General features: G+C 42.8%; 1 protein-coding gene across 1 annotated transcript in view; it reads left to right on the top strand.

Annotated features, from left to right (window-relative positions):
* Nucleotides 1-21,458, top strand: part of PEPD (peptidase D) — a 185,381-nt gene extending 163,923 nt beyond the window's left edge. The window contains exons 13-15 of the mRNA XM_072117244.1: nt 7,864-8,048; nt 9,975-10,166; nt 21,125-21,458. Of these exons, the coding sequence (XP_071973345.1) occupies nt 7,864-8,048; nt 9,975-10,166; nt 21,125-21,277 (530 nt within the window). The 3' untranslated portion in view covers nt 21,278-21,458. The remainder of the gene's footprint in view (nt 1-7,863; nt 8,049-9,974; nt 10,167-21,124) is intronic.
* The last annotated feature ends 2,214 nt before the right edge of the window (nt 21,459-23,672 follow it).

Genomic DNA, 23,672 nt, shown 5'->3' with positions numbered 1-23,672 from the left:
GTTTGAAACGCGTCGCTGATGTATATATTTTTTTAAACTGTTACGCTGGAAAAAGTTTTTGTATCCGTGACCAAGGTCCGTCAATAAAAACATGGAGTTTTTAACTTTCAAGCATTGATGTCTAAATTCCTGTAGCTGGGTCCAGGTCTACAAAACAGCATACAGCAGGATCTCCCCGTCCAGGAGTGGATCTTCAGCACGGAAGAGACATCCACATGCAACATTCGGTGAGCAGACTGAGCGCTTTTTTTCATTTATCCATGGCCTCCTCCTTCTAAAATCAACTTTTAATATTATTCTAATGAGCCTGAAGGGCTCTGGGGTCCTTACCAAAGCCTCTCCATTGCTGCAGGTTCACAGACTGGTTCTCTAAAGTCCCCCCCCCCTCTTCCTGGTCCCAGTCCCTCAGCACTTCTCCCTCTCTCTGCCTAATAACCTCACTGCAGCAGAGGAAGTTTCAGCACACAGTTGGTGTGGGAAGTGCACCTGCACAGTGTAACAGACTCATTAGCATAATTTTAAAAGTTTATTTTAGAAGAATGAGGCCATAGATAAGAAATCCAAAAAAAACTACAGTGCCTGGATCTATGAGTAAGTGTCCCAGGTTTATCATTCTTGATTTTGATGGTAGATTTAGGCACACCGGAGTCAGGTTTGCTGCATAATTTCCATAGCACACATATTTCAAGAAACCCAACCATACCATAAATATCCATTTTCCTGATGTGGATTTTGTATTTCAATTTAGCTGTCCCAGCTTCCGACCTTTGCAGTGTGTAGACTGAATGCCACTAAGCTGCTACTATAAACCGCTTTTAATTTTGCTATCTGTATTAGGAGCCTTTAATATTATGTTTAAATCCTATGCTTAGTATAAGGGGCTGTTACCAGAGCCTCTCTGTACTGTAGCTTCACAGGATGTTACATTTTCCGGGAGCAGAGAGAGGGCGAGGCAAGGATGAGCAGGGCTGCGGAGTCAGTAAGCTAAACCCTTACCCCCTCATTTTCTGTAATTCTGACTCCCACATACATGGGGCATGTTTAATTGATGAACTTACAGTAATAATAAGGCTTTTTATCCCCATCATACAATACAATATAATAACCACATTATTTAGGTACAACATAATATTTTGCAATACATACAATTTTTTGGAATACAATCGTAGAATAGAACTATAACTTTTGCTAATTGTGATCATGCAAAGCACTTCGTGGATAAAAAATAGTTTTCAACAAAATTATACAGAATAATATTTGTTCAGTGAGTCTATGAATTTGTTCTTAGAAAGTTTATCACCTCCATCAGATCTTACTTCATAAATGACCTCATGTCTGACGTAATTATTTTAGGCTAGAGAACAGCCTCTCTACACTGACTTGTAAGGGTAGTGGTCAATGCCGCAACTACACAAGCAACATCTCTAACAATTTCTGGATATAGAGGAATTGCCTCATGTACAGTTAGTTTTTAGAGTGGTACTCCCACGGATTGAAGATGTTGATGGCTATCCCAAAGAGAGGCCATTATTTGCCTTTCTTAATTCTCTTTATTCTCTTGAAATGGTGAACAATAGTAAAAAATGATGTGAACCTACAGTACCCACTACACAGAGTTAACACTAAAAAGAGAATGCAGATGTGTTCCGTATTATAAAGTACTAGCTAACTACAGGACATTGCTAAGAACAATTATAGACAAGAACTTGGCAACAGTAAATAAATAGAACATGGTGTAGTGTAACAGTATCAATATAAAACTTAATGCAGAGCCACTTTAATGCTCAAGACTCTCCCTCTGACAGCTGGAAACCCGCTGTTTGCAGTCCTTATCTCAGTCCAGTGGCTAAAAGTTTGAGACAAGAATTGCAGGCTGTCTGTTTCCCCTAGGCCCCGACCTTTCACCTCCAGTCTACAGATTCTGACACTAATGAGAACATAAATTGTGCCGCCATTTGCATTGTGAAAAGAAATATGACTCTGACACAACTTATGTGAACAGCAGCTGAGCTGTGGCTTGTGGTTTATAACAAACAATACAACGCTGTGTGTGTAGAACTGTCCTGTGTACAAAGATTAGTTTCAGGAAAAGTCCTGGAACACATATTCCCATAGCTGCAGTAGAGTTATCTACTGATGCCGGCAGCCATGATGACAGGTAAGAATATGTAGAGCCAATTCTAGCCTTTTTGCTGCTCCCCACCCCCCACCCCCTGCGGCCGCTGATGCTACCTTACACACTAGTAGTCGGTCATTGACACAGACATTAATGGCATCTAGTATTTAGGACCTTACACGTGATTATCTGCTCCATCAGGAAGAAGACTTCTTTACGATTTCTCCCGTCTATGTTTTTTCTCTGCTGAATTCACTGTCATCCGTCTTCAGCTCTATGCACTTAACTCCACACTGTGCCCCTAAAAATACCACAGTCACTTAGAGTATAATGGAGCATGTTCCTTGTATATATTATTCTCACATCATGACTGAACACATTATTTCCCACATAAAACATCCTCTATATAGTCACCCAAATAAATTATAGTATATACAGCACAGTATAGTATATACAGTTTATTAGAAGACCAAATTTAACCTCCCCGCAATAGTATGCAGCCTCCCCGCAGTAGTATGCAGCCTCCCCGCAGTAGTACGCAGCCTCCCCGAAGTAGTACGCAGCCTCCCCGAAGTAGTACGCAGCCTCCCCGCAGTAGGACGCAGCCTCCCCGCAGTAGTACGCAGCCTCCCCGCAGTAGTACGCAGCCTCCCCGCAGTAGTACGCAGCCTCCCCGCAGTAGTATGCAGCCTCCCCGCAGTAGTATGCAGCCTCCCCGCAGTAGTATGCAGCCTCCCCGCAGTAGTATGCAGCCTCCCCGCAGTAGTATGCAGCCTCCCCGCAGTAGTATGCAGCCTCCCCGCAGTAGTATGCAGCCTCCCCGCAGTAGTATGCAGCCTCCCCGCAGTAGTATGCAGCCTCCCCCCAGTAGTACCCAGCCTCCCCCCAGTAGTATGCAGCCTCCCCCCAGTAGTATGCAGCCTCCCCCCAGTAGTATGCAGCCTCCCCCCAGTAGTATGCAGCCTCCCCCCAGTGGTACGCAGCCTCCCCCCAGTGGTACGCAGCCTCCCCCCAGTGGTACGCAGCCTCCCCCCAGTGGTACACAGCCTCCCACCTCCCCTGTATACACAGCCCCCCCCCCCCCCCCAGTATACACAGCCATGACACCCAACCAAAAAAAAATCTTGTACTCACCTTCTGGCTCCAGCCCAGGCGCTCCCCAGCAGCTCCCTTCCCATTGCAGCACAGCATGCCTGTCCGGTGGGAGCACCCACATCTATTGTATCGTGACAGGCGTGCTGTGCTGCAATGCTCTGCCTATCAATTACATTGATTTTTCAGGTAGTATGGACTTCTTCCCGCCTCATGGGAGATGCAGCCCTGAGAATATATGGCCCTTGTGTTCATATTTAAAGACAAGGTATGGAGCTATTACTGTGGATATTTGTAGTAGATGTAATTAAAATTACCCTATGTGACATGGGGGGTTTCCTGTGACCTCTCTGGGAGCTATAAGGAAAATCTTAGTCCCACAGAATGTTTTATGGGTGGTAATCATGGTCAGTAGGGGACGTTTATCAGTAGAAGTACAAGCACATTACGGAGATTATCTCCTATACGTCAGCTCCACACCAAGGGGGAAAATGACAGGGAGCGCCACAGGTGTCAGTATGACCTGGCATAGAAATATACGCTGCATGGCCGGATACATCAGCAGGCCTAAGCCTCTATTAAAAGAATAGAAACTAGTAAGGAAGCGGTCATCGATAACAAAATGTACGGTATGACGATGGTATACACCATATTTCTCGGAAAATGAGTTGTTACCAAGCTTTACAAAGCTCCTGTACTGTAATATACCAATTTAGGAGTAAGAATTATATCACTTCATTACTTGTCACCCAGTTTGCCCACCCAGACAATAATTCCTTTATGTGATAAAGTTCCCTATTAGGAGTCCTGTGTACAGCGCATGTATAGGAGAAGTGCCTATCTCTCCCCAGTGGTTAGTTATTGGGTAAGGTGGTCTATTGTCTGGTTGCATTGGCAGACAGTATTAATAGTTCAGCTACAAGTTCCTGGTGTCTTGTTCTCCCCGAGTGGCCTGGCCATTGGTTCACTGACCTGTATTACACATGATATCATTTGGCAGCAAGCTAGGGAATAAACAGACATACCATCAGCAGATTTTTCTTTTCTGTGCGACTGGGCAGATACCTTCCATAGTACAAGGACACTTCCTATGCAACCAACAGGAGTCACTGGGGGGAAAGCTCTCTGCACAGTCATCCAAAATCCAGCACTTGGCATATTCTAAAAGTCTGGAGACACAAAATTCCCTGGAATAGTCTGATTATATCTATGCCATAGAGGGTTATAGTTCATTTGGCCTGGATAGGGGGTCCTGATCTCTGAATAGGGGACCCAGAATAAAGGCACTTAATACTGCAGTAATAAAATAAATGATTTCGGGGACTCTGTGCCTATATATCGTTCTAAATACTGATGATGATTCAAGCCCACAGCCTACAATGGGACTACTTATTATTACACATCAAAGAATTTTTAAGTGTCACCGGTTCTTCAAAATCAAAGAATATTTAGGTCCCATATTAATAGCCTATTTTACGAATAGTCCATAAATAACAAATTGGGAGTGGTCTGACATTCTCACAATAAACTGATAGCAGTTTTGCTCTTAATTGTTTATGAGCTACAGGTATTGCAGCCCAGGGAACCTGTCACCAGGGCCCTTTATTTTCACTAAAGATAGGTTGCAGAAGTCCATTACACTTGATTTGCCAATATATCTTTGCTCTTTTTGAGCATTTGCATTAGAACATAATTGTGTGTTTTAACTTCCCTTGACCCTGACAGAATCCTGTTATGAGTCCCAAGTTTGCTTTGGTTTGGATGCATTTAAAAGAAAAAAAAAAAGAAATTTGTGCTGCTCACCCACACCTCAGCTCTCAGCCCCCACCTTTGTGTACACCACTTCCCTCCCCCATTAATGTTAGCTCACACTGCGCTCTGTCCTTGTGTGAGTGAAAGGGCAGGAGGGAGGTGGGGGTTGAGGAGTGAGTGAGGAGCACAGACAAGTCGCATGCTTTTTTTTTTTTTCAGAACAGGATTTTGTCAGGTTGCAAGGTAAGATAAAACAATGGTATCGTAATGCAAATGCTCAAAAAAGGCAGAAAGACATCATTGCAATGCAGCTGTAATGGGCTTCTACAACCATTCTTTAGTGAAAATGAGGTTCCAGGTGACAGCTTTCCTTTAGGACCTGTTGCCCAGGATTAAATTGCTCCATGTGCAATTTACCAGACCGATTTTGCAACTTCTGAACTGAACACATCCTTTTAGTTCAGCATAAGAAAATGTACGTGAGGAATGGGGATAGGGATAGATATCTATGTGGAGTCACTTTCCCATTGGTTATTTTCTGTATTTGTTATTGGCAAAAAATTAACAAGAGATTTGGTATACACTATCAGAAAAAGTGTACCTAGGTAATGGAACCTACCGCTGGTTTTAAATTCTATGTATAAAAATGCATTTCTTGGTTCCTGCAATAAGTAGACCATGAGTCCCACTGTTGGTAAAACCATCTGGAAGCAAAGACCCCTTTAAAGCAGTTAAAGCAGTTGCAACATCCCCTCACCGGGGCCTAGTTATGTCCTGGGGGGTCCTCTTGACACAGTGCAGGTGGTAGCTGAGAGGAGGACACTGTGTAAGTTGAAGTCTATTCTGGAGAATAGCTCCCATCCCTTGCATGAGACTGTGGTGGCATTGGGGAGCACATTCAGTGACCGACTGCTTCACCCCAAATGTGAAAGGGAGCGTTATTGTAAGTCATTCCTCCCCGCTGCCATCAGACTGTTCAACAAACAAGGCCCAAACAGAAGTAACCTGCGCCCCCCACCTAACCAGTCCCTGCAAGTCCCATCCACAGACTGAATACCAAACTGCAGATCATTGCTTGTCTCTTTTTTGTCTTTTTATCCCCCTTTTCTTTTTGTTCAATTATCCCTAATATTATTGTTGTCATAGTTTGTACTTCACTCTCTGTACCCTCTCTGCTGCTGTAACGCTGTGAATTTCCCCACTGTGGGACTAATAAAGGATGATCTTATCTTATCTTAGCTTAGCCTTTTCTTGGTGGCCGGGAGGCAGCCAGTGCCCAGTATACCGGAGTGGCTGGCTAGTGTGGCCTTGGGCACGCTGTGGTCACAGTACTTGGTATGGGGACTGGAGGGCTGACCTACAGCTTGGCAGATCTCCAGAAGGTGCTGTGTGCAAGAAATGAGGAGGCAGAGGCTGATGTACTGGTTTCTCCCTGGGCCAATCCCTGAGGTGTCTGTCGGATGAATCCCTGGGTGATGGATGGGGAAGCCCGTGGTGGAAAGCAGCCGTATCCAGGGATCAGACAGAGGCAACGTTGTGGAAATCAACTCACAGTTCTTTATTGAACAGTAGCCAGCAGGCAACAGGCCAAACAATCAAACAGCAGATTCGGATTCTTGTTACTTGAGTGGTCATGGAGAGTGGTCTGCAGGAATAGTGCACCAGCCAGTGCATTAGCCAAATGCAGGCTGGTATAATGAGGTAAAGCTGTGTCCAAATTGTGGAAGCTGCAGCTCTTGGGTTAGTCTCCTGGCTCAGTTCCTGGGATTAGTATTTTTGGCAGCACTGAAGGTGTGCTGCACACTCTGTCTCTCTCATAACTCTGACTGCACCCTGAGACCATGCACCCTGATTGACTGCTAAGATCTAAGACCACATGCTTCCACCCAGCAGAGGTTTTTATACTCCCCCCTGGTCAGGTGGTAGCACCTCACCAATCACACTCCAGCCAACAATACAGCCACATCATTGGATAATCACTTACTCCAATTTAACTGTTACCTTTCCAGGAAGTATCTACTGCTGTAGTCACATCAAGTTCTCGTAGCATTATCTTCTGGATGAGTTTTGCAGGCTCACCATATAGATTCTGACAGGGAGAGGGCGCTATTCGCAATTACCCACCTGCCTATGCATTGGCAGGGGTGTTGCACAGTGATGGTGTACCTATAGCATGGGGGCCAGAGGTGGCACTCTGAGCCCTCACTGCGGGTACCCAAGCCTTCATCCCAGCACAGAGTACGCCGGTCAGGACTCAAGGCATCCTCTGGCAATTCCAGGCAGCCCTGGAGGGAAACAACACTGATACTCCAAAACTCCCCTCCTTCTTTCAACTGTCTTGTGTGTTCAGGACGTCAATGTTATTCAAGCTGTGGCAGAACAGAGAGGAATAAGTAACTGCTCAAATAACATGGTTTTGGTTGTAGTTTGTGCATTGGTATCTAAGTGGTTTGACATAAAATATACAGTTCTGTATACATTTACTCAGAACTGATTCTTCCAAGTTGATCATGAGAAGACCTTACCATAAATTACCTATAAGATTAGAGTATTCTTAATTTAAGTAGGAAACTTCTGTAATAGCCAAAATGGATACAATCTGTAGGACTTGGTACACCACTGATTTTATTGGGGAGTATGTTATGGATGAAGACTTGCTGTCAGGTTCTCTTTGTCTATTATATCATTAAGAAGACTTTTAAAAGTGTTTTTTGAAACATTTATTTTTTTCCCCCACACATGGGGACATAGTCATACAGCATCCATAATGCAGGGGTGTTTAGTACTTATTTACATACTACATTGATAATGCATCATAAAAACTTTTTTTGTTTACATCAGTATTTATACATATGGGTGTTACTTTCGACACGAATGACTGTTACCCATGTTGCTCCTCGCAGGTGTGTTATGGCCAGATATGCATCGTCTGGCTGAACGTGTCATTTTGGAGGAACTAACCAAATTTGGTATCTTGAAGGGGAATGTTGAGGACATGATCAAGGCTCACATGGGAGCAGTCTTTATGCCACATGGATTGGGTCATTTCCTTGGCATTGATGTCCATGATGTTGGAGGTTACCCAGAGGTTAGTACTTCATATAAAATATTCTTAGCATCACTAATTAATTGTGTTGAACATGTTCACCGCCTCATCTGGATGAACTGTTTGTGAGAGATTTAAGAACATTAAGAACAAATAAATGGCTTTATTGTTGAAGCATGTTTATAGATGTAAACATAAGGAAAATAATTGTATTCTACAATCCTGGAGTCTGAAAGTTGCCGCATTGAGATGTGGAGTTCATTCCATTAGTTGTTATAGTTGTTATCGTCACTTGTGTGTTGATAAAACCATTTTTTGCTTATAACATTTCTCTGATGTGTTTGTTTTTTAGCTTTTTACAACTAAAGGGAAACATTTTCAACAATTTGAATAAAAACTTGATATTTCAATGATCTTTCATGGGTTATTACCCAAACCTAAAGCATTTGTCATACTCGCTCAGCAATCCTTATTGACTTTATGGGAGGAATTTAACATGCCTTGTCCGCCAGTTTTCTGGCACATATGTCATGTAAAAAGCCTAATTTCTAAAAATTTTTGCTGGTTTCCAAACTGATTTAAAAAGTTGAACAGAAAGACTGAAATTTTTTACCTCCATTTCATATTATTTTCCCTATATGAATAGTAAAATGGTGCCATTCTAAATATAAATAGATAAAACTTGAAAGCCATCCCACAGTTTTCTCAAGGTGTGGAGGCAAAAATGAAAAACAGACATGGCTGTCAGGAATAAGTTAATTACTTTCAGTGATACAATAAAGCACATCATTCCTGCCATTATAAAGTTTTATACAAGTAATAGTAAATAACCATAGGTCCCCCCCCCCAATGTTATCCACTTACACCATGATATTGTCAGCCTAGAAATGGCTCAGACCCTCAGTGCATCCAACCGCTCTGTCCAACAGCTGATTCTGTTTAGTGTTTGCAGTCTCCGACTAGTTCTTCTTCCAATCACCAAAGTATACTTTACTGCTTGTTAGGATTTGGAGCAAGATAGCTCTGTGTATTCCAAAGCTTCTCTGTGACAGGAGAACATATTGTTATAGTTCTACTGGCTGATCCGGACTGACCATTTGGCTGCATGGTTTATTTAGAGTACAAGTACAATTTGGAAAACTAATAGAAACAGAATCCTTCACACACTTAGATAAATAGATAGATCTATGTATGTATGTATGTATCCAGGACACATGGTAAGAGTAGGATCGAGCTGTAATTTGTGAAGTATATCCAGCTCAAATGTTACTTTAATTTTCTACCCATTGGCAGTCATAGTGTTCTCTATCAAACAGGTTCATTCAAATTATTTCTCATCACTATGTGACCATTTCTCTGACCACAAGCCTTTCCATCCATTACTGCCAGTACTCCTTGGATGAGAAGGTTAATTTGGTAATTTATAGCATTCAATAACTGGCAGCTTTTGCTAAGCATTGGAAAATGTATTTAAGTACATCATAAAAGTATGTCTAGCAGTCAGCAGCCCCTCACCAAGAGCTATATTAGTAGCCTCTAAAAGCCTTTTTATTAGGAGAGCAGGATCAGCAGAGATTACAAGTGTCAGATTCCACTTATATGTACTTGTACTTGCATATACCTACCTCCTCGCTCTCTCCCGGTGTCCCGTGCTGTGTTCTCTCCAGGCCATGCTGCTCTTTGTTTACAGTGGCACAGGAGCTGCGCTCAGACTAGCTTCCAGTCAACCACCCTTCCCCTGTCCCAGAACTGTATCCAGCACTGGGATATGGTGACAGCTCGGCCGCTTCCTTGCACCTGTAAATAAACAGGGGCACAGCACAGAGACTGCGGGGAGGGACTGAGGAAGTAAGTACATGTATATTTTTTTAAGTAGAACCCCCACATCCCCCCCCCCCCCCCGCCACAAAGCTCAGTTTTTTATGTCTCTTGGGCAACCCCATTAATTCTACAATTTATATTTTTCAGGGTGTTGATCGTATTGATTTGCCTGGTCTGAAAAGTCTCCGCACTGCCCGCGCTCTGCAAGAGAGGATGGTCCTGACTATTGAGCCTGGAGTCTACTTTATTGACCATGTGCTTGATCAGGCTCTGGCTAATCCTGCTCAATCATGCTTCATCAACAGTCAGGTACTCCAGCGCTTCAGAGGATTTGGCGGAGTAAGTAGCTGAAAACACATTAATATTAATCATTTTTATCCACAATTATGTCAACTGCGGTTTTTACAGAAAAATTTCATTTTGTGGCAATGAGAGGGACAGTGTACTGTCTGTTCTATTACATTCACAGATAAATTACTTCCTGCAAAAGTAGATGAAACTAGTGCTGATTTGGATGTACATTTCCCTTTCTAGAATTCAACAGAAGAAGCTGTGCCCATTGGGCACTGCCCAATGGTTGTGATGGATTTTTTTTTTCATGAACCCTAAAAAATAAATAAGTTATTTCATATGTGTTATGTACCCCATATATGGTGGTGTTAACTGTAGGTCCAGAGAAACAACAGAATTAAAAAATTAGACATTATGGGGGGAATTTATCACATAAGGGCCACGTCTCCCATATCACTGTGGATACATCAAGAGGTGTAGGCCGCTGGATGTATCCGTCTTCCAGCGCAGCTGCTGGGCAAAACTACAACAGGTCCAACCCGCAATAGTTTAGCATAATACGCCTCTTGCCCAGCCAGTCTGCCAACGTCTATGGAGGCCGTGATGGGGCTGCAAATTGTGCAGCCATATGCATGGGACCTAACTCTGTATAATCGGTCCTTTCCAGGGTCCTGTGGTGCAATCTCTCCGGCCCGGGACCCTGTTTGTTGCAGGGGCACTGAAGCCCCAGGTCAACATCTGCAAAGAGTTTGTATTTTCTCTCTGTGTTTGCGTGGGTTTCCTTTGGGTCCTCCGATTTCCTCCCACACTCCAAAACATACTGGTAGGTTGATTAGTTTGTGAGCCCCATTGGGGACAGGGACTGTTTTGGCAAGCTCTGTGCAGCGCTGCGTAATCTGTGTGTGCTATATAAATAAAGGAATTATTATTATTATAAGCCACCATGTGAACAGCTTCTGGCCGGGCAAGGTGGCCACACCCACCTGACTCCATTCCCAGTGCTGTATCATGCGCTGAGGATGGGTGTGCCACAGATATATTTTTTATACTGTCTCGCACAACCCTGAAGCAGTTTTTGAAGTGGGCAATAAAGGGAGATAAAACTATAAAGGGCAAACTGTATTTTTCATCATTTTTCCATTCCACACCTGCACTGCATCAAAGAACCTCAACCTGTGTTGTTGTTTTTAAACAGCCAGTTATTGGGAATGGCTTTTCCTAGCAACACAAGTTATACTTTTTCTGATTACTTTTAGAAAATAAAGTATAGTGCTCAAACAACTGAGCGTAGAAAATAAACCATTGAATCAGTGTATGCCAAAATTACTTTTATACATTTTTGAATTTTGCTAAAAAAAAAATGTCGACTTTTCCATTTACAGATACACATGAGGTCTTGTTAGCTGCAGTACAAATTTTCTCTTTCTAGTGGCACCATTAAAGTTCCATGCAATGTACTAGGAAGTTGTAAGAGAATTCCAAATGATGTGCAATTGACAAAAAAAACTGTTACATCAAAGACTTTATTCACAGATTTGGAGGGTCAAAATTACACATCCCCGTTATTCTCTTAGGTCAGTACGATAATGTTAACAAATACATTATAAATAATTAAACTATAATGATCACAACCACCTTACACTAACATTAAAATGTTAAAAAAGAAAAAAAATCAATTTCATATCATGTCCATGACAACCTGAATGTCAGAAGGTGTTTTTGATTGATTTTTTTTAATCAATTAACTAAAAACTCTGGCGCAGGTTATCAATGAATTGCCCCCATTATTTTAACTACAGTATAAACACACATAAATCAAATTTTAGTAAATTGCTGCTTTTACAAATGGGTTTAAAAGTTTAGATATTAGACCAATGAAAACTTCGGCTCAGTGTGCAAAAAAATAGCCTCACACAGCTTAGTTGGCTGTAAAATAATAGTTTAGGTCCCAAACATATAGTGACACATAAACCACACAATGGGGTACATTTAATATGCCCTGTCAGCAAGTTATCTTTTTGTCAGCTTTGTGATCCACATGCGTAATGGGACAAAAGTGTGAATGCATTGGACAGCCGTATATTCTATTAAATGCCTCTCTGAAAACAGTCCTGGCAGAGATCTAATTCCAGTCTTAATAAATTCCCCTCACCATTATTGGCACCCCTTCACTTTTTTCGTAGACTCCACAATATCTTCAGAAATAAAGCTTTAAATATACCCTCAGGATTATTACAATATAACTAACACTGGCAACAGTTTCTGCCCCTTGCCGCGTTCCACATCGTAGGCTTACCTTCAGCCGCTGCGGCCAGCTATGCTTCAGCTCCCTTAGGGCGCAGGCGGTGCCTCTTTCTACTTCGTAAAGGGACAGGGCATTTCCTAGCTAGGCTGTTCCAGCCTATCAGCATGCACTTTCCGTTATATAGTCCAGCATGCCCTACTCTCCGGGCCTGAGCAAGGTTGTTAGCTAGTCGTAACTTGCTGTATGGTTTCTGTATCTGCTCATTTTCTGCTTGTGACACCGCTTGTCCACTGACTCTGTTTCTGCTCTCTGTTCCCTGGTTTCTGGCCCCGGCCTGTATTCTGAACCAGTACTGCCTGCCACAACCCTGGGCATTTTTATGTTTCTGCTTGTGCACCACCGGCCTCGCCTCGGACTGACTTTGACTACCCGCTCTGCCTGACCCCTTAGTACCACTTACCAGTGTCTTTGTGCCGCTGGGCTAGCTAGGACACTAGGACACCCACCCGCAGCCTTGAGATCTCTCTGCAGCAAAGTCCAGATCCCTGTATAGGGGTAAAAGGGTGAATACCGGAAAGGTCCAGGGATAATGCCCATAGTATGCCCAAAGTCAAACCAATTGGATAGCACAGTGGGTTCACAGCCCGCTACTTGTTACAAAACATTGTTTTTCACCTTACACATTACAATTTCTCAGAAGAAACAGAATAAACAGTATGTTCAGCAATAAAGGGGCCTAATTAACATTTTGGTTGCACGTCCTTTGACTTTGAGGAAAGCCGCCAACCATTTCTTGTAGCCATCTATAAACTTCTAGTACTTCTAGCGTTGCACAACAAATTGTACTTAGTGAGTTAATTTATTATTCCAATCTGGAATGTGGTAAAATTGGCAAAAAAATGCATTTGCATTTTTTTTTTTGTGGGATCAGTTTTTATGACTTTCACTGTGCGCTCCACATTTACATCTACTTTATTCACTCGGTACGATCACAGTGATAGAACATTTATATAGGGTTTCTATTGTGTTTTATTGTATTTTAGTGTCAAAAATTAAAACAATGGGGCTTATTTACTAAGGGTCGCACGCTGCACTTTCATCGGACTGTGCACTGTTTTTGTGAATTGCCTTGAAAGGTATTTAGCTGGTGTCTGTGCTGGGATTGTGTTGCATGTGATCGGTTTTTGCCACAGCTGCACAGCCTTGCATGCAACACAAATTGAGGGGCGTGGCTTTGAACAATCTGACTGATTCTGAGTGAGCGCAGAATTTAACTTTCAAATTGTGTTGCAATGCACTTACATGCACCATGAAGAAGGAGGTGAACTCCGGCGGACCTGAGCAGGGAAGGGACACATGCAGGATATCAGGCGCACGATCTTAGTGAATCGCATCACAGTGTATTATCGTCAGACTCCGCAGAACCGGGTAAATAAATGTGCCCCAATGTGTATGAAAGAAAACAGTTATTAGGGTCAGAAGATGGCAAATTAAAATTTTTCATACTTCTGTGTACGGACATGTGTAAGATGTCATTTTCATTGTTACCATTTTGAGGACTGTGGGACCTATTGAGCACTTTTCATAAAAATTTTTATGCTATGTAAAATTGTGTAAAAGTCGCTTTTTCTACATTTGGAGCCAATTTTTGTTATGCTGTTCACCGCTGGCAAAAAACGTTTTTATGTTTTGATAAATCAGGCATTTTGGGACGCAAAATTTTTTTGTTTATTCCGTTTTATATTAGTTCTAGGGAAAGGGGAATGATTACAATTTTTTTTAATTAAATTTTTTTAATTTTTTAAACCCCCTAGTGTACTTTAACACTAGATGGTCTGATTGTTCCTACCATATACGGCAATACTACTAATACTATGGCATACTACATACTATGGCATTTTACATAGGATTCATCACAGTGGGGCTTATTTACTAAGGGTCCTGCAGCCGCATTTCCTTCAGTATTATAGGGGATCGCCCCGCTGGGACAGGGATTTATAAAGGGGCGGGCCGTCGGACGGTCTGACTGATTCAGACAAACAGCAGGATTTAACTTAAAAATTGTGTCGCAAGACAATGCACTTACATGCACCCGGTGGAAGATGGTGAACTCTGTTGGACCTGATCGGGGAAGCGACAAATGCAGGATATTGTGCGCTCAATCTTCTTGAATCGCGGCACAGTGCATTGTCGTTGGACAATGCACTTTCGGGATCTCCTCCGGACCGGGTAAGTAACTGTGTCCTAATGTGTCAATGGCACATTGTAACGAATCTGCAGAAACCATACCGCCTCGAATCTTAGAAAGACAAAAGCTGTCATGGCAACCGATTGCCACTGTTAGTAGACAAACCCCATGTCTGTATGAAGAGGGCTCATCTCAAGAGCCCTTTTCATATATCCTTAACAGTTCCCTGACGGATATTGCGCACTGTTGAAACTGGGATACTCAGATCTTTGGAGACGGTCTTGTGTTTGTTAATAGCAGTTCTGATGTCCTCTTATACGGCTTTTTAAAACACTGAATTCATCATTCATTGGCTAATTCATGTCACCTAGCCATCAACAATCACATGTGATTTTCATTTGTTACCAAAGACGAGCCAAAATGTATCTCCATACTAACTTAGTGTAAAGGGTGCCAAAACCAGTGCTAGAGCAAGATTTAGGTTTTTCTATTTTTCCCTCCCATTAATTTTTTGTTTTAAATTATTGTTTAGCATTTGGTCTTTTGTATTTAACACAAGTTTTCTATACTAAAAAAAAAAAAAAAAATTAATTTTTGAGGAGATCTTACACATTGGGGCACATTTACTTACCGGGTCCCCGCGCGATCCCTGATCCGGACTGTCCGACGAGGATGAACACTGCCGCGATTTATAAAGATTGTGCGCCCGATATCCTGCATGTGTCGCTTCCCCGTTCAGGTCCGCCGGAGTTCACCTTCTTCCCGGTGTATGTAAATGCTTGGCTTGCGACACAATTTTGAAATTTTGAAGTTAAATCCCACGGTTTGTCCGAATCTGTCGGATCATCCGACGGTCCGCCCGCCTGATTTCTGTTGCCTGAAAGCCGACGTGATTGCCCCAAAATCCGATCGCTTGCACCAAAAACCCCTTTTAAATCCCTTCATAAACTTCAACCTGTGGAAGTAGCCTGATAATTTCAGGCTGTGATTCCAGCTCCGTGCACAGTGTTTGGCACAAAGACGGTATTTCTCAGATCACAGGTGATCAAATTCAATGAAACATATTTAATAACATACATAAAATTTGTGTTTACCAATTACACATATTAATAATAATAATTTATAGAGTACCATTAATTCCATGGTGCTGTACAATCAGTAAGGGGTTTACATACATTACATTAAGACAAGAACAAATGCAAGTACAAATACAAAACTAAAGTGATCAGGAGACAAGTGGTAGGAGGACCCTGCCCGTGAGGGCTCACAATCTATATGGGGGGAGGATGGAGACATGAGGTGAGGGGGCAGTGCAGTTATTGTGTATTGTAAGCGATCCTGAACAGGTGGGTTTTCAGGTTCCACTTAGAGGATTGGAAGGCGGGGGACAATCTGACACATTTGGGTAGAGAGTTCCAGAGTATGGGAGATGCACGGGAGAAGTCCTGGATGCAATTGTGTGGAGAGCAGCGGTAATAAAGTGAAGCTGAAGGTCAGGAACTGCAACATTATCTGTGTGAAAACTGAACATGGGTCACCCATGTGGCTTGTACATTAGGGTAAAGTTAATTGTTAATCGTGGGTATAAATGCTGCTTAGCGCGACAACTAAATTGTCATAAATAATCAATTTGTAACCATTGCCGCAATCCATTTTAAGGAAAAAAACTTAAATAAGTGATGTGTTCATAAAAGAAAGGTGTTTACCTCCTGCCTGAGTGTGCCCTCTGGAGCAGGCGTTCCTGATCCCCGCTGTCAGTCCTCTTATCTTCACTGATAACACCTTCTTTAGTCCAGTCATTTTATGGTTTGTGACTCATTTTACGTGAAATAAAGATCAGGGTCAATCACAAGCAGCTGTAATATGATTCATCAGGATGATGGGCAGAATGCAGAGGGCCATTTTCAGCTGATAAGATAGAGAATTCCATCATCGGCAAATTTCCTGGCAAGAGATGGCACAGCGGGCATCATCAAGACTTCCTTTACGTACAAGCTGCAAGTTAATTAGTTTAGCAAAGTGGATTATTTGGAAGTTAATAAGTTGTGGGAAGTTGGCATTTCCACCTAGAAGTAAATATTTTATCTCATAAAACATCTTGGCATCCTTTACACAGTGACTTTTATAGAGTGAAGAGTCTTGGATGTTACACCGAGGGATGGCTTGTGAATCCCACATGATGAATTATCTAGGATAGGGTTAAGCAGCACCCCAACTACAGACATAAAATTTTACATATCTGGGTGTGTAAAACCCTTTATTGCAATTTTAATACAAACCTCCCTGTGCAGTATTGAAGGAGGAATGCCAAACTGTCAGTCCACTGCCAACCAGTTAATAATGGTGCATCCTGAACATATACCATCAAAAAAAAGTTAAAAATCTCCTTTTAAAGCTTCCTTTACAGCCAGTTATGCAAAAACATAAAAAACATAAGAAACAAATAAAACCAGTGAGTTATTTCAGATGGAAACATGCAGAGCATTTGGCAAAAGAATAATAGTGACATTTTTAGGAAACATCAGGCATTTAACAAAGGCATTTAACTTTTGTCTCCATGTCATTATCTTCAGTAAATAACAGAGGGCCCCCAAACTGGCCAACATAAGAAGCCCAATAAATGTTATCCCAGCCATAGCCCACATCATTGTTCCTGTAAGGGACTTGCAGTGAGGCAACAAGAGGTTTGTACCGAGCATTGTTCTTAGACAATGCAGCTTAAGCGCATTCAGCCACACCCTAGACCAGGGGTAGGGAACCTATGGCTCGGGAGCCAGATATGGCTCTTTTGTTCGCTGCATCTGGCTCTCAGACAAATCTTTAATAAATAGTGATGGCTGCTGTGTGTTTCTTAGACTGATCACTGGACACAGGCAGCAATGTTACCGCTGCCTATGTTTTTGTACGACCCAGGTGCCATCGTCTAAACCTGGGTCAAAGAGAAGAGCGAGAGAACGTTGAGGAGCTGGCAGCAGGGAGCGCTGGTAAGTAAATATACTGTTTTTTTGGGGTTTTTTTTTGCTGTGGCTACCTATCTACAGGGGGCATGTGCTGTGGCTACCTATCTACAGGGGGGCATGTGCTGTGGCTACCTATCTACTTGGGGGCATGTACTGTGACTACCTATCTACTGGGAGTATGTTCTGTGGCTACCCATCTACTGGGGGTATGTACTGGGGTTACCTATATACTAGGAGGCATGTGCTGTGACTACCTATCTCCTGGGAAGCATGTGCTGTGGCTACCTGTATACTGGGGGCATGTGCTGTGGCTACCTATTTACTGGGAGTATGTGCTGTATCTACCCATCTACTGGGAGGCATGTGTTGGGTGTCCGGATTTGGCGTAGTGAACCCCTGGACCACCACGGACAATTATGTAAGCAGACACCTGGGACTGGAATTTAAGTGTCACCTGGGGAAGGAGCAGAATCAGGAACAGGTCCGGATTCATAATGGGAGGTCAAAACTTGGGAAGGAAACACGGTGGAAAGCTTCCTCATAGGCATGAAACAGTAAGATCCGTGGGGAATGCTGGGAGCCACCGGTCTATATCGGAACACGGGAAGTGGGCAGCACCAATCAGCGGCCCTTTAAATCCATGAGTGGCGGCGCGCGTGTGCTGGCCAGCTGGGATGGGAGCCGGAAAGTGGTGAGTTGAGCGATCTCGGAAAGGGGCGCCACCATGGAGAGGGGCATGGGTGTGCCTGCAATCTGAGACGTAGATCGCAGGGGCACCCGTGACACTGGGACTACCTATCTACTGGGGGCATGTGCATATGGTACAGCTCTTACGGAATAACATTTTAAAATATGTGGTGTTCATGGCTGTCTCAGCCAAAAAGGTTCCTGACCCCTGCCCTAGACGTTGGTTGAAGCTGGACAGTAGGTGGGTTAGACTTTCATATGACGCCTGTGCTGATGCTGCATTGGCTATATCTATATCACTCCGGCCTATGGATGTACAATAGTTGTGAGGTAGAATCATATAGACAGATATGCGGTTCCATCCCTCTATGTTTTGGATATTTGCAGGAACACAAGGTTGAATTGGGGGTATTACCCTGCCTTTTCTGTTTGTTATTGTCGGATGGGTGCTAACAACATCTTTTAGACCCGGATATAAAAGATGTTGTTCTTATCCATCCCACAATAACACAGAAAAGGACGCACACTAATGGATAGGCTCGTCCATAATCACTTTATACAGCACCAAAACCCTAAGTGGCTTGGGAAAATTGAGAGAACAGGAAATTTTGGTTGTAGTGGATGTATCGCCTGCCTATTTACGGTCACAGGAACCTCATGCCAAAAAAACCTGTTTATTAACTGTAGAATAGAAGGTGATATATAGATCAATGTGTGAGTGCAAGATGTTGGCAAGACCATTTGCGAAATTTAGAAGAAGGATAGGAGCACATCTGGGGGACATCACCCATAGTAGGGATATCCTGTTTTGCCATATTAACTTGGTCCATAATGGTGATACCAGTAAGATTTGCATTCATGGTATTGAGGCAGCCTGCCAACCACCAAGGGGAGGCAACTGGAACAGAATAAAGTGGAATTTCTCGCTCAACACAGTTTCCCCCAATGGCCTGAACAAGATGCTCAATTTGGCTTGCTTTCTCTGATGATACAAATCTCAGTAATGTAGATGGATTTCTGTCTTTTTAGTAAAGCTGAGTCTAATATCATAACATCAACTTAGACATAAACTACCATTCAGGATCCCAATCTACTTGTAATAACAATAATGAATACACCTTTTCTTCATAGACAATGAGGCTCATTTACTAAGGGTCGCGCACACACTTTTGTCAAACTGTGCACTGTTTTTGGGGCTAAAAAAATCTGTGAACTCGGACTATTGGTCTATTAATTTAATTTCTTTTTCCCCCCTTTTTTAACTATGCATGGATGGTTCTGTAAAAAAAGTATATTTGTTATATTCACTCAAACCGTGCTATGAGACCATAGTTTTTGATTGCCGTGCTTTATGGTTGTCAAACCAAAGGTAAATATATGCTAAAACCTAAATGTGTGAGGCTTGTGTCTTAAGCCATACCTCAGTGGGAGCTTGCAATCTCCTTCATTCAATCTTTATGCTACTTTCTGAGATACTAAAGTGATATATCCTGTTGTTTCTGACACTCCAATTATTAGCAGGAACCCAGCATTCGGATCTCACGATCAAGATGTTTTGTACTGTTTCCCTCTCAGGATATTGTGCATACTTCCACTGTTTTATCAGCCATGTCCAAAAAGGACACGGCAAGTAGTACCTCAAATTTAATAGTTTCAGATTGAGTTTATAGTTATTGTGTACTCATGGCTTCTGCCATGTGTAGGCGTCAATCATTCAGTCAATTGTTGGCTTTTCTACAGAATGCAACATCCTACAGGCAAACAGGAGGCTCCCGCCCTGCAGTAACTTTATTTCATGGGTAACCAGGACAATGTGCTGCCAGAAAATCCTTTTCTGAAAGAACTATTTGGCTACCAATTAACATAGTTATACTAATTAATACTAAATAATGTAGCCTGGAGGGGAAGTCTTATATTGCAGGGCAGGATGGGACAGGTCTGTACACAGGGATATGCCTGCAGATTAAGGTACATTGTTCTTGTTTAATAAGCCTTTGAACATAGCTGAAAAGTAATAAAATATGCCTTCTGTCTAGAAACATTACAGTGTTCTTTCTATAGCCCCACAGAGACAACAACACCAATTATCCATACAAATATATCATTACATAAAGTGCATTCATTATGCCATCTCCCCTCAGTCGTCTTTTTTTCTGAATGATCCCAAATGTTGTAATCTATCATTGTATTCTAATCCCCCCATTCCCCTAATAATCTTGGTTACTCTCCTCTGCACCCATTCCAGTTCTACCATGTCCTTTTTATACACTGGTGCCCAAAACTGTACACAATATTCCATGTGTGGTCTGACCAGGGATTTGTATAATGTCCTTATCATGAGAATCTATTCCTCTTGTATACTACGTCTATCAACCACATTCTTTGAATTGGTGCTCCCACAATTGGTCAGGCTAATAAAATAAGGTGCTGTCTGCAATTCAGCACTTTGTACTTAGGTGTAGGTCCTCTTTAAAGTCTAGGTTAAATACTTACTGTACAGGGGAGATACCATGATCACGAAGGTGGCTCTCCCTGTGTGAGGTTTATCCATTGTACTCAAATTTCATTTCCACTTTCCCATAAAAAATATATTACTAACAACAGTAAAACCTGCAAGTTAGTAAGAACATCAAACCAAGAACCCATTAAATTATTGCTTTATTGAACTTTCTTATTTACTTATAATATACTTTTTCACATATAATGGTGGCCTGGTGACCTTAGTAAACCATTTTGGAAGCATAGTCCCTCAAAATAGCCATGTACTTGTCAATGGTTTTTTCTGCCGGCACTGCCGGTTCAGTTCATGGAACAGCTGACAATCGGAACTGAAATGTACGTCAGAATCTCTTGTCATATGCTGGAAGTGCTTATTTGCTTATGTAATTCTGCCATCACTTATGTACAATATTTGTCTCCACACTAGGTGCGCATAGAGGATGATATCGCAGTTACCGCTAACGGCATGGAATTATTGACCTGCGTTCCTCGCACTGTTGATGAGATTGAAGCTTTCATGGCGGAGGCAAAAGACCAGGGCAAGACATTCAGTCAGGTGGTTCTCAGCCAGCAGCTGTGAGATCGCTTCAGGAAACCCCTCATGGTCTCTTTATTCCTTGTGCCTTTTTGTTGATCAGTTTTTATAATCTAATAGAAAAAATCAATTTTTATGAAACAAATCGTGAAAAAAAATTCCAATCCTGTTCCTTATAATTCTACTTTTGTGAGGAATGAAGCGTCAATAAAATGAAACACATTAAGTGGATGCAGTTTCTTGGCGGAACAGTTTGGAAATGTTGGCAAATCTTCCATGTTATTGCTTTTCAGATATATTAACATATCACTTACCAAATAAATGCATTTAAGCAATACAAGAATATAGAGGGGGTTCAATTTGTTTATAGACTCAGCTTATGTCTATTACCCAGGAGAAAAAGGAATAGAAAAATATGCACTGACAGATCTGACTTCCCCGCTGTACGTTCCAGAGATGTTGTGGAGCCATAATGTGTGTTGGACAGGACACACGATTTAACCTCAATCTCTGCGGCATTTACTGCTGCAGTGTAGTGAATGTAAGGCAGCCAATATTGCCACATATAAAGAACCCCACCCACAATTACTGTTAATGCTGTATAACATGCATCATAAGGAGCTACAGTGCAGAGTCCTTTACCTTATTGTTTTCTGAGGGGGTGGGAAAAGCATGAAATCACTTTATTACAAGGTATGCCACCACTGGACCCTACTTACCTGACTGTATACCTCATGTGAATGCAGCCAGTCACTGGAAGCGATGGTCACATGGGGAAGGCGCTACTCCACACCTGCATTGTGGAGACAAAAATGGAGATCGGCAAACAGGTTGTGAGTAAGGCCACATTCAGACGTGTGCTTGCCAGTACCGGATCGCGGGGGAGCACAGGGTGCTCTTCCCCTATCCTCCCTCCACAGGAAGCCGAGTGGCTTGGCCACACCACAAATCTGTCCTATATTTCGCGGCACATCCGCCCAAGAAGGCTGCTGCGGAGCATTTAATTACTGGGGGCTACCTGGATCATTTCATTACTAGGGGAAGCTTCTGCAGAGCATTTCATTACTGGGGAGTGAGGCTGCATTTAATTATTGGGGGGTCTGCTTGGGCATTTCATGACTGGGAGAGTGCTGCATGGGGCATTTTATTACTAGGGGTTGTTGCATGGGGCATTTCATTACAGGAGAAGGCTGCTGCAGAGTATTTCATTGCTGGGGGACACTGCATGGGGCATTTCATTACTGGGGGGAAACTGCATTGGGGATTTCATTAGGGGATGCTGATTGGGGCATTTTATTATTGAAGGCACTGCTTAGGGCATTTCATTACAGGAGAAGGCTGTTTCAGAGCATTTCATTATTGGGGTCACTGCATGGGGCATATCATTACTGGGGAGTGAGGCTGCATGGTCATTTAATTACTGGGGGGTGCTACATGGAGCATTTTATTACTGGGGGTGCTACATGGAGCATTTCATTACTGGGGGGTGCTACATGGAGCATTTCATTACTGGGGGGTGCTACATGGAGCATTTCATTACTGGGGGGTGCTACATGGAGCATTTCATTACTGGAGGGTGCTACATGGAGCATTTCATTACTGGGGGGTGCTACATGGAGCATTTCATTACTGGGGGGTGCTATATGGGGCATGTCATTACTGGGGAGTGAGGCTGCATGGTCATTTCATTACTGGAGGGTGCTACATGGAGCATTTCATTACTGAGGAGGGGTGCTACATGGAGCACTTCATTACCGGGGGACGCTGCACGGGACATTTCATTACTGAGGGGGAACTGCATGGGGCATTTCATTACTAGGAGACGCTGATGGGAGCATTTTATTATTGAAGGCACTGCATAGGGCATTTCATTACAGGAGAAGGCTGTTGCAGAGCATTTCATTATTGGGGTCACTGCATGGGGCATTTCATTACTGGGGAGTGAGGCTGCATGGTCATTTCATTACTGGAGGGTGCTACATGGAGCATTTCATTACTGGGGGGTGCTACATGGAGCATTTCATTACTGGGGGGTGCTACATGGAGCATTTCATTGCTGGGGAGTGCTATATGGGGCATGTCATTACTGGGTGATGCTGCATGGAGCATTTCATTACTGGGGAGTGCTATATGGGGCATGTCATTACTGGGTGATGCTGCATGGAGCATTTCATTGCTGGGGAGTGCTATATGGGGCATGTCATTACTGGGTGATGCTGCATGGGGTATTTCATAACTGGGGAGTGAGGCTACATGGCCATTTCATTACTGGGGGGGTGCTACATGGAGCATTTCATTACCAGGGGACACTGCATGGGGCATTTCATTTCTAGGGCAAGCTTCTGCAGAGCATTTTATTACTAGGGAGTGAGGCTGCATGGCCATTTTATTGCTGTGGGAGGCTGCATGGGTATTTCATTACTAGTAGAAGCCTTGACCA

The sequence above is a fragment of the Engystomops pustulosus genome, chromosome 7, assembly GCF_040894005.1.
Source record: "Engystomops pustulosus chromosome 7, aEngPut4.maternal, whole genome shotgun sequence".
NCBI lineage: Eukaryota > Metazoa > Chordata > Amphibia > Anura > Leptodactylidae > Engystomops > Engystomops pustulosus.
Note: the sequence above shows the minus strand (reverse complement) of the source record. Positions and strands in the feature narration are given on the sequence as shown.